General features: G+C 46.1%; 1 protein-coding gene across 4 annotated transcripts in view; it reads right to left on the bottom strand.

Moving 5' to 3' along the window:
• Positions 1 to 13,870, bottom strand: part of DDX17 (DEAD-box helicase 17) — a 32,529-nt gene extending 18,659 nt beyond the window's left edge. For all 4 annotated transcript variants that reach the window (XR_004646532.1, XM_034776580.1, XM_034776603.1 and 1 more), the window contains exons 1-2: positions 13,565 to 13,870; positions 9,025 to 9,163 (exon numbers count right to left, since the gene is read on the bottom strand). Coding sequence is in view for 3 of the 4 variants with exons in the window: in XM_034776580.1 (XP_034632471.1) it covers positions 9,025 to 9,163; positions 13,565 to 13,608 (183 nt within the window). In the remaining variant the exon portion in view is untranslated. The remainder of the gene's footprint in view (positions 1 to 9,024; positions 9,164 to 13,564) is intronic.
• Positions 13,871 to 17,041: the final 3,171 nt, after the last annotated feature.

Raw genomic sequence — 17,041 nt, 5'->3', positions numbered from 1 at the left:
ATAATGTACCTGAAGTCGACGTACTTAGATCGACTTACCGCGGTGTCTTCACTGCGGTGAGTCGACTGCTGCCGCTCCCCCGTCGACTCTGCCTGCGCCTTTCGAGGTGTTGGGAGTACAGGAGTCAACGGGAGAGCGCCCGGGGGTGGGGGGGGTCGATTTATCGCGTCTAGACTAGACGCGATAAACCGCTGCCTGCCGGATCGATCACTGCCCGCCGATCTGGCGGGTAGTGTAGACATACCCAAAGACTCCACAGCAGAGCAGAAGGAGGGCAAGAAGTAGAGTACCCACAGGAACAAAACATCTCAAGGAACTCAAGTTACTGAAAGGTAAGTAACTTCTCCTCCTTCAAGTATATATCCCTATGGGTGCTCCACCACAGGAGGTTCACAAGCAGTAACTCAGCAAAGAAGGTGGGTGCTGAGGAGGTGGATCCAGGACAGTTTGGAGAACTGTGTAGCCAAAGGACACATTCATCTTGGACACAGGTAGGATAGCATAACATTTGGAGAACACGTGAACTGAGGATCAGGTTGCAGCCCTGCAAATTTTTACGATAGGAATGTCATTGAGAAGGGCAAAAGAAGCAGACTGAGTCCTGATGGAGGGGGCTGTAAGCTGGAGCTGGGAATTGTACCCTGGCAGCCTCAGAACAAGCTATGATATAACTTGAAACTCACTTTAATAGTCTGAATGGCAACAGACTGTCCTTTCATTCTTTCAGAGGTTACTAGCAGTTATGGGGACATTCTAAAGGATCTAGTCCTATCCAGATAGATGATGAGGGGCCTCAAAACATCTAAACGTATGGTGGCAAGCCTCTTCCCTTAATGGGTGAGATTTGGGGAAAATACTGGTAGATTGATATCCTGACCTTCAGCAGGAAATAAAGATGAGGACATAACATGACCCTGTCACAACAGAAGGCAGTGTAAGGCAGATCAGCCTCCAGCTGAGACAAAAGCTACCAGGAATGAGGTCTTGACGGAGAGATGAAGGAATGAGTAGGTGGCCATAGGTTGGCAAGGAGAGTTTAAGGCACTGAGGACCAAGTTAAGGTCCTCAGGAGATATGGAGTTCCAGATATGAGGAAAAGTTGGACAGATCCTTAAAGAATCTGGCCACGGTAGGGTGAACAAAAACAAAAACAATTTTTCAAACAGGCAAATGGAAGGCCATAGTAGCTGCTAGGTGCACCCTGAAAGAAAACTCAGGTAAAAAGACGGTAATTTCTAACAGGCAACCAAGGATCCTTGAGAGAGTAGTTTCAGAAATGGATATGGAGTGACAGGAACACCAGGAAAGGAAGCGTTTCCACTTCTGCAGGTACGTCTTACATGTGGAAGGCTTCCTACTATTCAAAGTACAGCCTGGACCTAAACCACACAGTCCCATTTTAAAATTTGAGACCCATTGAAAGCCAAGCCTTGAACATCAGATAAACACAGTTGGGGTGTCAGGAGCTCCCAGCTGAGAGGGAAGTGTTGAGATATTCCTCCAGAAAAGTGGAGTAGATATGAGTACCACCCTTGTCTGGGCCAAGACGGTACTACTAAGAAGACCCTCACTTGCTCCTGCCTCAATTTGACTAAAGTGCTGGGGATTAGTGGTGCTGCAGGGTAGGCACAGAGAACAGCACAGGACCAGGGGACTAGAATGGTTCTCCCCTAAAGAAGTTCAACTGCATCCCATTTTGGAGCAGAAGATTTGGCATTTCATACTGGTCAGGCTTGCAAAGAGATCCACTATGGGGGGGCCCTATGCTTCACAGTTGCTGTGGCAGATCAGATTATTGAGCTCCCACACATGATCCTGTGGAGATCTCTATGTGATAGGCAATACACCAGTTCCATAGTTTTAGTAACTCTATGCACAAAGACTGGGATTTTGCTCCCCCCCCCCCAATTTATATAGTACACATCCACCCTGTTGTCCATCCATTACTCTAGTAGTGTGACCCTGAATGTTGTGGGAAAAACACTGGCACACAAACTCCCCTGATTTCAAGAACATTTCTTTGTGAAACCTGTTCTTAAACCCAGTGCAAACTTTGCACTTGGATGGGACGTGAGAGTCTCTGGGACACCGAAGACAGCTAGAAAACCTTTTGCCTTTGGGGGAAAAATGTATTGCAGGTCTGGCAGGATTTGAATTCTGGGGCCTTTGGCATACCTCAGAAACTAGGTTGAAGAGAAAGGCCAAGGAAATGTTCCCAAGAAACTGAGATGGTGGAATCCCCCTCCCTCCAAAGCACAATCTTGTGCAAAGTAAGAGGAAATAAATAAGTACAACACAGGCTGGAAAGAGCTTCTAGGACGCAGTGGACACGCATTTGCTGTCTTGAGCTGCAGGTGTCTGAGAAGGAACTGCAGCAGCAGCAGATCTGTGCCTCTCTACATATCCTTGCTTGAGGCACGAGGCTGCATAGTGTGAAGATGAGGACCTTGCTGATTCAGTCTTCCGACTGAGCACACAGGTGTGTGCATCCTACAGCTGAGCACTTATATGAACATAAAAAAAACAAAAAAACAAAAACAAACCCTATTTCCTATGGAGGGTGTATGGAATTTGTCAAGAAAGGTGATTAAAAAGATAAAAGGAGTATAATAAACTGAATTATTTTCTGTATGGGGGGGGTCTAAAGGGAAAAAAAACGGGAAAAATAGGATTAAAATAAATTATGAAAAGGGCAACAGACTGTTCCTAAATTTCTCATCCATTAGCAGCAGCATCTGTGATTCCAACGAACTGTTGTGTTTTGTTTTCCTTCAACTGTTTAGTTTGTTCAAAAACTTTCCTGATGTAGTGCTTGCAATAATGTAGCTCCTATCCACAATAATAAATCATGGCATCAGATATGCCTCACTAATAGAACCAGACAGGTCAACCAAGGAGATGATGGATTAGAAAATCATTAAATTGAAGTCTTGTATTTAAAATCCAATTTAACAATGGGGAAAAAGGAAATTCGGAAGCACACAGGACAGATGAAAAAGTCTGGTATAAAGGGTCCCGCTGACCCACAGCCCCTTCAGTTCCTTCTTGCTGGCTAACTCCAACAGAGGGACAGGAGGGGAGTACGGGGGCTTGGAATGGACATGAACACCACATCTCTAAGAACAGTTATGCAAGGTTAGTAACCATTTTTTCTTCTTCTTCGTGTGCTCTCTAATATGCTGATTGTAATACCACTCGGCCAAACCCAGTATCATCTCTAGCCTGCTGGGTGATGGTGTAGTGAGATACAAAAGTGTGAACTGACGACCACAATGCCACTCTACAAACGTCCTGGATAGGAACTTGAGCCATAAATGCTGCCAAAGATGCTTAGGCCCCTGTGGAATACGTCACCAGTTCAGGAGGAGAGGGGCCACATCGTATCATGTACGAATACAGGAGGTGATCCATGATGAAATTCTCTGGGCTGAGACTGGAAGATCTTTCATCCTGTGTACAATGGCTACAAATAGCTGAATAGATTTCCAAAATCATGTAGTCCTTTCTACGTTGAAGGCTAGTGCACGTCTGATGTCCAGCAAGTGGAGCCTCTGTTCCTCCTGTTGACATGAGGCTTTGGAGACCAGTAGGAAGATATCCCAGTTACTATGGAATTGTGAAATCACCTTAGGGAGGAAGGACGGATGCAGACACAACTGGACCTTGTCCTTGAAGAGTATCGTGTGGGGTGGTTCTGAAGTAATGTCCACCAGGAAGGCCACCTTCCAGAACAGGTACAGCAGAGAGCATGTTGCCAACAGTTCAAATGAAGGTTCTGTTAGCCTTGCCAACACCAAGTTGAGATCCTAGGGAGGGACTGGTTGCCATACATGGGAATACAATTTCTCATGGCCTTAAGAAACCAACTGCAAATGGATTTTGAGAAAACGGAACAGCTGTTCACCCATGGGTGAAAGGCCAAGAATGCAGCTAGATGGACCTAATAGATGACATGGTTAGACCTTCCTGTTTCAAGTGCAGCAAGTAATCTAGAATGAATGTAGAGTTAACTGTGTAGGTGTAGCACCTTTCTTCGTAGACCAGATCGAGAATCTTTTCCACTCTGCCAGGTAAGTGGCTCTAGTGGAGGATTTTCTGCTCCCTAAAAGCATCTTGCAAACCAGCCCTCAGCATGCTAGCTCTGTGAGGTTCAGCCACAGAGCTTCCAGACCATGAGACAAAGGGACTTGAGGTTTGGATGACTTAGATGGCCATGGTCCTGGAAGATCAGGTCTGGAAATGCTGGCGGACGGATTGGCGTTTCTACTAAAAGGTCTAGGACCGTGGTGAACCAGTGCAGACATGGCCAAGTCAGGATAAGACACGCTTCGTCCCTTCTGACCCTCAGCAAGGCCTCGTGTATGAGAGAAATGGGAGGGAATGTGTAGAAAAGATAGCCCATCCAAGGGAGAAAAGAGACATCTGCAAGTAACTGCGGACTGTGAACCATGAAGGAGCAGAACTGGAGACACTTCCTGTTGTGCTTCATCATGAACAGATCTGGGGAGTCCCCCCACTTCTGGAAAATGCGTTTTAAAACATCTGGATGGATGGACCGCTTGTGATGGCTGGAGAAAGATCAGCTGTTGTAGTCCGTTAACTTGTTCTGTGACCCCGGGAGATAAGAGGCTTCGAGGTGGATTGAGTGGGTGAAGCAGAATTCCCACAAGCAAAGTGCTTCTTGGCACAGGTGAGAGGAGCGTGCGCCACCCTGCCTGTTGATATAGAACATCACCGTTGTGTTGTTTGTGAGAACTCACATGCACTTGCCCGCCATGTGGGGTTGGAATGCTTGGCAGCCCAGGCAAAAGTTCCCCCGACGACGTGTAGTGAGAGCTCTTCTGGAGACTAGAGGTTCTGAGGGACCCTAAGTGAGCTCCCGAGCCCATTCGAGAAGCATCTGCTATGGGAGACACTGATGGTTGGGATCCTGAAAATGGGATTCCTGCAAACATTGCCAGTGGGTCCAACCACCAAAGAAGGGAGGTGATCACTGGATGACCGTGTCTACGTGGTGTTGGCCCATTGAGTATACAGATGCCAACCACGCCTGAAGAGGTGCTATGGTGATTTCGGAGGTTCTCGATAAGCATCCCTATTGCTGGGAATCGAGCTTCCAGGAGGAAGGCTTTGTCTGGGACCAAGTTGAGGATCGCCCCGATGAATTCTATTCTTTGAACCAGGGAGAGAGTAGACTTCTGCACATTTATTAGCAGACCTAAGTCCTGGAATGTTGACTGTATTAACTTTATATTGGATTCCACCTGGGCAAGGTCTGATCTTTGATCAGCCAGTCACCGAGGTAAGGGTAGATGTGAACCCCTTGTCTCCTCAGGAAGGCTGCCATAACTGCCATGCACTTCATGAACATCTGAGGGGCCACTGATAGGTTGAACAGGAGCACATGATTCACAATAAATCTGAGGAACCTTCTGTGTCCCTGAAAGACTGAAATGTAAAAGAAAGCATCCTTCAAATCGAGGGCGGCATACCAATGCCCTGGATCCAGGGAGAGGATGATGGAGGCCAAGGAAACCAGCGGAACTTGAGCTTTTTCATAGATCTGTTGTGGTTTCACAGGTCCAGAATTGGTCTGAAACTGCCGTTGGCTGTTGGGATTAGAGAATAATGGAGTAGAGCCCCCAGCCCCTTAACTCCTGTGGAACCTCCTCCACTGCTCTCACCCTTAGGAACGACTGCACCTCTTGGGCTAGAAGCTGTTTGTGAGAAGGGTCCCTGAAGAGGAACAGGGAGAGGGGGTTGGAAGGAGGGGAACAACTGAACTGAAGGGTGTGTCCCAGTGCTACTGTGCATAGCACCCTGAGATCCAAAGTAATACGGGCCCACGCCTGATAGAAGTGGGATAATCTGTTCAAAAAAAAAAAAAAAAAAAATTAGGAAACTGGCTCCACAAATTTTCCCGGTACGTCGTACCAAAGTGTCCTATCAAAAGGCCTGCTTAGATACTGCCCGGTGTCGCACCCCACCCCCCAAACGAAGACTGGGGCGGAGGTCTTCTCCTATAGCCCCTGCTCCTCCCTCTTACTGTAGAGTGACGAGGCAGGTGTCTGGAAGAAACCAGTAGCTGGTTGGGGCCTGAAGTATTTCCTAGAGGGAGCTGGTGTACGCAGCCCTAGGGACTTCAGCGTGGCTCTCATGTCCTTCAGGCTGTCCAGTTTGGAGTCTGCCCGCTCCAAAAAGAGCAATGTATCCTGGAAAGGAAGGTCCTGCAATGTCTGCTGCATCTCATGGGGTGGGCCCGAGGAGTGAAGCCAGGAGCTTCTCCACATTGCCACCACTGAGACCACGGATCAGGCTGCAGAGTCTGCCGCATCCAAGGCATCCTGCAAGGACACCCTTACCACTAATCTTCCCTCAACTAGGGCTGCAAATTCGCATCTGGACTCCTACAGTAATAATTCTTTACGTTTTGCCACACAGTCCCAGGAATTAAAATCACAGTTGCTCAGGAGCACTTGCTGAGCTGGAGGCTGCCAGCTGAATAGACCTTTCTGTCAAAAAGGTCTAGTTTCGGCATCCTTGGCCTTGGACCTTGCTGACACTGTCACTCCTCGTTGGCTGCTGATACTATACCAGTGAGCCTGGTGGTGGATGAGCGTACCTCTTTAGCTGGAAAAAAAGTACTTTTTCTCCACCCTTTTTGCCATCGGCTGAAGGAATGCTGTGGTCTGCCCTAAGGCCTGGATGGGGTCCATAGTAGCCTCATTGAAGGGCAAAGTCACTCGAGGGGACCGATGCAGCTAGTATATCCACCAGAGGATGTGAGGACTCCTTTATCGCCTCTACCTGGAGCCACAGGTTTTGTGCTACTCTTTTGAGGAGCTACTTATGCGCCCTGTAATCAACCTGAGAGGACACAATGTCCGTTCCCATCACTGCCTCATTTGGAGAGGAGGAAGAGAAAACCTGCGCATACAGGGGGCACTGCTCCTTGCTCTCAGCACAGGACGGGTTTCATGGTGCCAGGTCTTGATATTCAGCCCCAGGCTCGGTACCTAGATCTGGGTCCTGCTCCTAGGACGGCACTGGGGGTGCTCTAGATTCCAATACAATGGAGTAAGACCTTATGGACTATGAACCCTAGACTGAAGGAAAAACCCAGAGGTTCCATTTGCCACTGTGCTGGTGGCCAAACCGCAGGAGGGATGCCCTGGCCCATGTCAGCCATTGAGTGATGTTGGCTAGAGTGTTGGTGCCGGCTTCTGCAGGAGACGTATGACTCCGCCTCCAAGGATTCCCTTCCAGGCAACCAGAGTGGAGTGGTGCCGACTGCTACCGGGAAACAGTGCCAGGAGGGAGGAGACCGGGGCTGCCCCAGGATGACTGGTTTCCCTTATGACAGCACCTGGGGCCTTGGTGCCATGGGAGCTCTTGCCACCACTGACATCTCCCATACGGCAGGGGATGGTGGTACCTGGAGAGATAGTAAATGTCTCGCAGCCTCAAACACCTCTGGCACAGATGGTATTGCAAGGGCAGCAGAGCTCTGATGGCTCCGAGTCATGTCTGAGTATGGCGGAGAGTCCATCGGTGCCAGCCTCAAGGGTGTCCATTCTGGGGCCAAAGTCAACAGCATCAGGCAAGTTGCAGGGGTCTCAGAGTGGCCCGGCATGGGTCGCACTCTGTTAGCGTCTCTTTGCCTCATGGACTTTGGAGTTAGGGATCGCACCCTGTCCACGTCTTCGGTTTCTTTCTCAGCACTGGCGATGGAGAACAGTGCAGAAAGTTCCTTGCCAGAGTGATCATCTTTGGCACGTAGGATGATGGATGGTGCTGGGAGTCCCAAGAAGAAGCAGCGTCTTTTTCAGCGCCAGAAGTGTGGAATGGCACTGAGTGTTCCTGACAGAAGCCAGGGTGCTTATTGAGGCTGAAGTACTCGGCACCAAGTCCGAGTGACTAGGCTCTGAAGGAGGGCAAAGTGCTGCCTCCTAGGAGGAACCAAAGCCTGGTGTCCGTTTCTTTTTTGGTGCAGGCCTTGAAGCGTCTGCAGATTCTGAAGTGCTCCCACATGTGAGCTTCCCCCAGGCACTTAAGGCAGCTGGAATGGGGGTCACTGACAGGCTTCAGTTTGTGGCATGAAGCACAAGGCGCTCCCCGGTGCCAGGAAGGACTAGTTCCGCTGAGCAGGGTTTGCTAATCTAAGGGCTGGTCTACACTGGGAGGAAGGGAGGGGGAATCGATCTAAGATATGCAATTTCAGCTACGAGAATAGCGTAGTTGAAGTCGACATATCTTAGATCGATTTATCTCGGGTCCTCACGGTGCGGGATCAACAGCCACGGCTCCCCCATCGACTCCGCTTCCGCCTCTTGCTCTGGTGGAGTTCCGGGGTTGATGGGGGGGGGAGGGGGGTTCGGCAGCGGCGCTCCGGGGGGTGGGGGGTGTTCAGCAGCGCTTGGTGGCGCTCCACAGGGGACTCCACTTCCACTTCTCGCTCTGGTGGAGTTCCAGAGTCAACGGGGAGCACGTTTGGGGATCGATTTATCATATCTAGACGAGATGCAATAAATCTATCCCTGATAGATCGATTACTACCTGCCGAATTGGCAGGTAGTGAAGACGTACCCTAACTAACTTAACAACTGAAACATTACTACTACGAACGAAGATAACTATTACAATCAAAGTCCACTGAGAGGAGTACTTGTGGAAAAAATCAGGAACAAGGTGAAGTTCCAGTGACTGTGACAGGCAATAAAAAGGAACTAAGGGAGTTGCGGGTCAGCAGAACCTTTACACTGGCACTATGAGCACATGACTCTAGGGGGCACCAGTGCCAACCCAACAGATACCACCAAGGGAAAAATTTTCCAGTGGCAGTGCGAGCACACACCTACATTGGAATGGACATGAGCAAGCACTCAAAATACCTTTCTCCAAAGTGTATATATAAAACAATACGGGAAAATACAATTAGAATATAGTCTGCATATCCCCAATTTTCCCACTTTTAAAGATTCTCTGGTGCACTGAAAACGGAAAGGACAGGAGAAGGAAACTTACGGGGGTTAGCCTGGCCACTTCTGGATGCTCCACATAAAAGTTCTTCTCAAATTTGGGCAGCTCATTCAGGTCCCACTTCTTTTTGCGTAGACGCTCCCCTGGATTACCAAATTTCTTTGGGGGCAGAGGACTACCAAACCTGGGGGTACCAACATAAGTTTTTAAAAAACAATTTATAAAAGGATTTCACAGCTCTGGCATTTGTAGATTCCTCAGATGCTTTTATAGTTATCTTTAAGTTAAAATAAATATTGAAATTTTAGTTACTCTGAAAATGCCCTTAAAATACTGCTAGACACAAGAGTTGGGAAGGTCTTCAGTACTCTTGCTCCCTTCAGTAAAGTCTATCGCCCAATTACCACTCCTCCAATGATGTTAGATTCTACATTAAAAGTAACTATTTCATCATTCCTCTTTCACCTTTTCTTTCCCTCCTCATCAATATGCCCCAGTCAACGTACAAATAAAGCACAGAGAAAAGCTGATGTCAGTATCAGAGTTTTTGCTAGGCAGATCTGAAGCAATTACAAAGCAGCCACAATTTTGACCAGGGTCACAGCAGAAATATTTGGATGGGGGGAAAAAACTGAGTCCCATTTCTTAGACACTTCTGAGAAAGTCTCGAGAGAAAATAAAATGTCAGTTTTTATTCTTTAATACCTGGCAGAGCTACTCAGAAATTAGTACAGTTTATCTGCTACATAAGGAATACACTCCACCCTGCTTTTAATTTTTATTTATTTTTAAAAGAGGTGGGGATTTATATGTAATTATTCACTTATCCAAAGGAGAATAAACATGTTTTTTCTGGCCTACACCACAGTTGGGAAGTATTGAAAACTGAAGCACAGATTGGCATGAAGTGTTTAGCTATTATAATTATAAATGTTTACTTAATAGTACATCTTTTAAATAGTTCTTAGAAAAACCTGTTATTGTTTCACTATTGTGCCAGATTTCAATAGAAGCTGCTATTTTAAATAGTGTCAGGTCAAACGCTATTCTAAATTTAGGTATGATAAAGAATAAGCTTTTGAAAAATATGTAGACAAGAAAGAGTGTTTGATTTTTTTAAAACTCCAATTGAATAAAGACTCCTGCAGTATTTCCATCGAAACAACTGAATATTATGCTAATACTGGAGTACCAGAAAATGAAACTAACTAGAAACTATCAACAAAAAAGGTTTACTTGATCCAAGCTGAGAAAAAAATGTTTAAATTTACACTCTGGTCAAAACTAAATTAGATGTAAGTGTTTTTGTTTTAATAATCCATGGTTTTATTTGTAATATTGGCAAGGAAATGTTTTAAATGTTAAATAAGTGTCCTCTGAAAGTTATTTCCCAAGAGAAGCTAGAGTGATAATACAGAGCAGAACTCAGAGAAAGCAGAACGGGAAACGGGATTACACTTGTAGAAGGCAAGTGTTTTAACCAACATCAAATTAACTATAAAGTTATAGGTTCAAAAATGTTGCTTAAGCTGCAGTCTTGACAGCCCTTTTCTCCTTTCTGTAAATGTAGTTCTATTCCGTATCAGATTGCTAAAACGGCTGCTTATTTACTTTTATCATATTTAACACTATAAAACATATAAAAAGTAGTTTACAACCATCTGTAATTAAATAGTGATTTGAATCTTTTATGACTTCTTAGGACTGTCAATGTAAGTTACTAGTTACAGGAGCATTTCACAATCATTAAATACATTCTTCAGACTATGCTAGTTTAGAACCTGAAGGTGTGCACCTGAGTAATTTTTCTGATGAAGGCAATAGGACTACATAGGTGAGTAAAAATTAAATATATGCATGAATGCTTGCAAATTCAGAGCCTTAGATATTTGGACATTGTTTGCTTTAGTGTCATCAATAAACAAAACCACGATGCAGTTCGCAGAATTTCAATTCCATGTTGCTTTGCTTATACACAATATAGCTTTAGATTGGCTTTCCAAAAAGTGAGTCTTTTAGCATTTATAATACCCCAATATGTATCATTTCATTCACTGATCCTGAGGTAACCGACATTTTACATACTGATATGGAACAGATTACAATTCCAGTTACACTGATGTAAATCTCAAGTAATTCTATTTACTTGCATAGAGTTATTTCATTTTCCCTGATTCAGAAGTGACTGAGTCCAAATTGGTCTTAGATATTGAGTGATCACTTCACCAATAATGAAATGCAGCCATCTCCAGAATTGAATGCAGCAGCAGCTTATTCAAGTGTCAAAGTAAAACTGCACCATCCCAGTCCTAAAAAGTCCTGAATGAGTTGCAGATGACAAGAAGCAAAGAAAAATTCCAGATCTAGTTTGCCCTACAACAGGAATGAACAGTAAACAGAAAGTAAACATCCAACTGGAGTTTGTCCAGCACACTGGGTGGAGTACCCAATTATCTTTCAAATACCACCATACAATTTTTGATGACTGCAATCATTAGAAATATTGTTTTACATCTCAGAAATGATTTTTTCAAAAAAAGTCATGATGTGCTGAACTTCTGGTACAAAACTGTCCAGGAACAGAGTTTTCGATATCAAAACAAATTTACAATATAGATATAGACAAATGCAACCCAGTTTTTGATATTACAGAAAACTAAGTTTTGTGAGATTTTTGTAGCAGTTCATAAAGATATGCAACAAAGCAAAGTAGTACTTGGAATAACATCAGGGCCAAAGCCCATTACTTATGCATTTATGTGAATTAAACTTTTTTTTAAAAAAAAAAATCCATTGTCAAGTAGTTTCCCCATTCCCGATTCTGTCCTTTTCTATTTGATTACAATATTTTTCTCATCTCTTCATTTAGCATGGAGATGAAATAAGATTTTAAATTACCTTTCCTGTGGTCACTCTAAACCCTGTCACAATACATTTTGATGATGCAATGTGTAACAACGTCAGCAAAATTCTAAAGAGAACAAAGTATTGTGCTTTTGTAGGTTCTACACCAATGATGGCTTAAAATCTGAAAGCAAAGTTCTTAAAAAGAAGAAACATCTCTTTATCCCAAATGAGATCATGTAAATGTCAAGGCAGGTCAAATGCTGATGCCTTAAAATTTGGATAGTCCCCCTTTAAGTATCTGTGGGGCCCTCTTCTCTGCAATACAACTGAAAGGATCTTTTTATTTCATAAGGGGGTTGTTTGTATGTATGTAGGATGTGAATATAAAATTAGAGTGGAACTCCTAGCTTCCCCTGCTCTACTAGGAAAGATAATGTTAACAAGCCCTTCCATGTGCAAGGAAAACATTCTTGAACGTCACCTAAAGTAAAGGGGGAAATAAATTTAAATGGGACAAGCAGGCATTTTTCCTGACTTAAAAATCAATCATCAAAGAAGAAATAAGAGGAGCAGCGAGTATATTTTATTATTTGCTCTCTCTCAGGGCCTGATTCCTCCTTTTTAATCCCCACTACTTGTCTTTTTCAGGGAAATCTTGGGGTACTGCCATTTCTTAACCCCCTTCTACTAAAACAAAAAAACACCACACCACCACAAACAACAACCCTGGGCCATTTATATATTTTCTATCAAGCATTTTATGATATTGGATGATTTCTTATACTTTTGTTTTGCTCCCAAAAATCAGAGCTCAACTGAACCTGATTCTCCTAAACTGAATGAGGCCCCATGATAAGTGATATCAAGAATAATAAAAAGAGCAGGGAACCAAATTGTTAGGCCTTTGCACAGCAATATGGAAGATTGTGTTTGATTGCTGATTTCTTTTTCCCAACCCTGGACACACTCCTGAGGCTTAATCCAGGGCCATGGTCCCTGGGATCAGGGCTCTGCTACTACACAAGAGACCCACGTTCAACTTCAGGTCTGTTTCCACTCCCTCAGTCAGCAGGGGCTGGGAATACTGCAGAGATGTATTGTTACTTAACAGCAATCTTTCGGGTCATTTTAATGGTAATAACATTCGGAGAAGTGATCAGGTCCAGCCCACTCTACAAGTTATGTGTGTCGTCCATGGTGAGCAAAGGCTTCTAAAGCGAGGTTAGCAGGTAGAGGAAGAGAGATCCCTACGGCGCGAAGTGGGAACAGTGTGGAGGAAGGAAAGGCAAAGTCAAAGCCCTCACCCCTAAAGGCCATGAAATCAGGCCTAGGGACAGGGAAGAAGTATCCTGCCAGCCACAGGAGAAACTTCCCTGTCTTCTCGCACCAAACACTGCAGAGCAGGAACAACGGTGTGCGGGGGCGATTCCTTCCACACCTTGTGGCTACCCAGAGCCCCTCACCGTCCCCCTCCCCCACCCCGGATCCCACCGGGCTCCTCCCATCGCGGGCACCCCCAGTTCCGGGTTCCCAGCCCGTCACTCGGCTCCTCACAGGCCCGGACCCAGCCCTTCCCGTGGCCCTAGGACGTGACCCTGACTCCGAGGCCCCGACCTAGGCTAGGCCCCCTCCCGCCGGGGATCGAGCACCCCCCGCCCAAGTCTCGGGGCCTTGCCCGGCTTCTCCGCCCCACCCCGACCCTCCTCCACACCGGGCTGCCGCACCCCGGGCCTCTTACCCGCCGCGGTCACGGTCGCGGCCCCGGTCTCCGAAGCCTCGCATTTTCCCGCAGAGGGGGCACCGAGGGGCGCGAGCTGGGGGCGGCGCGGGGCGGGGGGCTCGGCCGGCGGCGGCAGTTGTGTCCCGGCGGAGTCGCCCTTGGTCGCCTCACTTCCCGGGGGAGGGGGCGGGGAGGCTAGAGATCCGGCCGGGATTGGTTCGCGGGGCCGAGAGCGGCTCGGTTAGCGTCAGGGCCCGTCGAGCGCGGAGACAAGACAGCGTCCTCTTCCTCCGGACTCCCGGCACAAAATGGCCGCCGCCGCCCTAGCCCGCTCTACTTACGTTAAGGGCGGCTTGAACTTTGCGTAAACTCCGTCCCTGAATAGCCGGGGGGAGGGGGTGAATGCCGCTGCGCCTATTCTCGAAATCCGGGTACGTACGAGGCCGGAAAAAAACAGAACAGTGTACGCAAATTACGTAGTGCCTGGTAGCTGAGTCGGCTTTTTGCGTGTGGAGACAACGCTCTCCCTATTCCCGAAATTCGACTGCGCAAAATGCCAATCATGTAACCCACCTACGAACTGTGAGGAAAACCCTGGCCAAGCGGCATATTACGTAAATAATATACGAAAGTTTCGTAGCTGTCGCTTGTTCCGAGCTGGGGTTAGGGAAGGAAGAGCCTTCCATTTTGCGTTAAATTCTTCAGTTGCTTTTTGCTCAGCTGGCGTGGGGGAGGGGTGTGTGCAAAATGACGTGCATTCTCTAGCGTATTGTGCTTGGAGAATAAGGCCTTTTGCCTTAACAGCAACTGCATGTGTGGGAGGTGGCAATAGGCAGGAAAGACAATAATTCTTCTCGGTGGTGGCAAGCTGCAGAGTTTAGGGACTCAGTGTGCAATTTAACTCCGCCGCCCAAGGTATCTCCCTCAGACACAACAGTTAAGCTCAGTGTCTGCTGGAGCACACAAGGGGTTGCGGTGTAACAGATGCCATAAAGGCGATCTTGCCGCAGTGCACACACAGCACAGGGACAGTAGCAGCCGCCGCCATGATATTTACTCTCTCGTTATTTCCAGTAAATAGAAGGGGAAAGGAAATTTAGCTCAATTCATGTAATTATTTGCGTGAAGTCGTTACAGCCCCTTCAATAGGAAGGAGATTCCTTGCAACCTGTACAAAAACCCAAACTACAGAAGCATTTAAAGCACTTCTGCTGCCCAGACCTGAATTAGAGCTCTGTGGAGCTTGAAAGTTTGTCTTATACCAGCAGAAGCTGGGTCCGATACAAGATATTACCTCATCTTGTCTCTCTCAGGACAACATGGCTACAACAAGAGGGCAAACAATGTTATTTTGTGTGATAGTATATTGTGTGCTGTAAAGTGTTCTGTTGCAATTAAAAATTTTACATTTTTAAAAGTATGACTAAGGACAATATTTTAAAGCTTTCCACAACCTTGTAATAAGATTTGGCAAAATTCTGCCTTCTATTACATCTATGTAACTCCACTGGTATTAATAGGATTTCATAGGTTTGTACTGTAAATGTAAAACGAATTTGGCTCTGTATATTGTATTCCTCTGGTCCTTTTGTGCTGAAGGATTCCGAAGTGCTTTACATGGCCCAAATCTTTTCTATGCTTCCACGAGTGGAAGGCATGAAACTCCACTGATCTGAGCGGTGGGGGAAGTGGAAAGAGGTAAGGTAATGTCAGCTCTGCAGTGTCATTCCAATCCTTTGGAAACACTGGCTGAAGGCAGGGTGCAGGGCTAGGAGTTGTCGCCGCTCTGCACCAGCATCATCCCACAATACCTCAACTGTGAGCAGCAGAACAGAAGCTCGAAAGGGGAAACCTTGCATAATTTTTGTGCCCTACGCAAGCTTTTTCCCCTCACAGAGGAAAGGATCTGGCCCATACAAACTATATCCAGGCATTTTTTACCTTTAGTCCTTGTCATTATGCAAGGCACTGCATTTAGCCGTATGGAATGGAAATCCATCAACCTCATGAAAAAACTCGTACAGATACAGACAGACATCATCTTCCTTTCCAAATGCAAGCAGATGGACATCATACCAAAAGGACTAAAGGTAAAAAATCCATTACAATCTACATATCACACAGACTATGCTGAGAGACTGTGTCACACACTCTCAAAGAAACTGCGAAACCACCTGGTCAGCATCCTATACAGCAAACAGGGAAAGATTAAGAATGAGCTCTCAGAACTGGATACTCTCATAAGAAACCAACCTTCCACACAAACTTCCTCATGGATAGACTTTACAAAAACTAGACAAGCCATTTACAAGACAAACTTTGCCTCTCTACAAAGGAAAAAGGACACTAAACTATCTAAACTGCTACATGCCACAAGCAGCCACAACAGTAGTTCCCTTAACCCACCCAGCAACATTGTTAATCTTTCCAGCTATACTCTTAGCCCAGCAGAAGAGTCTGTCCTATCTCGGGGCCTCTCCTTTTGTCCCTCCAGACCCATGAATATGATACAGTTCTGCGGTGACCTAGAATCCTACTTTCGACGTCTCCGACTCAAAGAATATTTCCAACATACCTCTGAACAGCATACTAACCCACAGAATCCTCCCTACCAGCACTACAAAAAAAAGGATTCTGCATGGACTCCTCCGGACGGTCGAAACAACAGACTGGATTTCTACATAGATTGCTTCTGTCGACGTGCAAAGGCTGAAATTGTGGAAAAGCAACATCACTTGCCACATAACCTCAGCCATGCTGAACACAACGCCATCTACAGCCTCAGAAACAACCCTGACATCATAATCAAAAAGGCTGACAAAGGAGGTGCTGTCGTCATCATGAATAAATTGGAATATGACCAGGAGGCTGCTAGACAGCTCTCTAACACCACATTCTACAGGCCATTATCCTCTGATCCCACTGAGGATTACCTAAAGAAACTACACCATCTGCTAAAAAAACTCCCTGACAAAGCACAGGAACAAATCCGTACAGACACATGCCTAGAACCCCGACCAGGGGTATTCTATTTGCTACCCAAGATCCATAAACCTGGATATCCTGGACGCCCCATCATCTCAGGCATTGGCACCCTAACATCAGGCTTGTCTGGTTATGTAGACTCTGTCCTAAGACCCTACGCTACCAGCACTCCCAGCTATCTTCGAGACACCACTGACTTCCTGAGGAAACTACAATCCATCCGTGATCTTCCAGAAAACACCATCCTGGCCACTATGGACGTAGAAGCCCTCTACACCAATATTCCACACAAAGATGGACTACAAGCTATCAGGAACAGTATCCCTGATAATGTCACAGCTAACCTGGTGGCTGAACTTTGTGATTTTGTCCTCACCCACAACTATTTCACATTTGGGGACAATATATACCTTCAAGTCAGCGGCACTGCTATGGGTACCCGCATGGCCCCACAATATGCCAACATTTTTATGGCTGACTTAGAACAACGCTTCCTTAGCTCTCGTCCCC

This window comes from Trachemys scripta, chromosome 1 (assembly GCF_013100865.1).
Source record: "Trachemys scripta elegans isolate TJP31775 chromosome 1, CAS_Tse_1.0, whole genome shotgun sequence".
Lineage (NCBI taxonomy): Eukaryota > Metazoa > Chordata > Testudines > Emydidae > Trachemys > Trachemys scripta.
The sequence above is the reverse complement of the archived record's forward strand: the minus strand, read 5'-3'. Positions and strand labels throughout refer to the sequence as shown.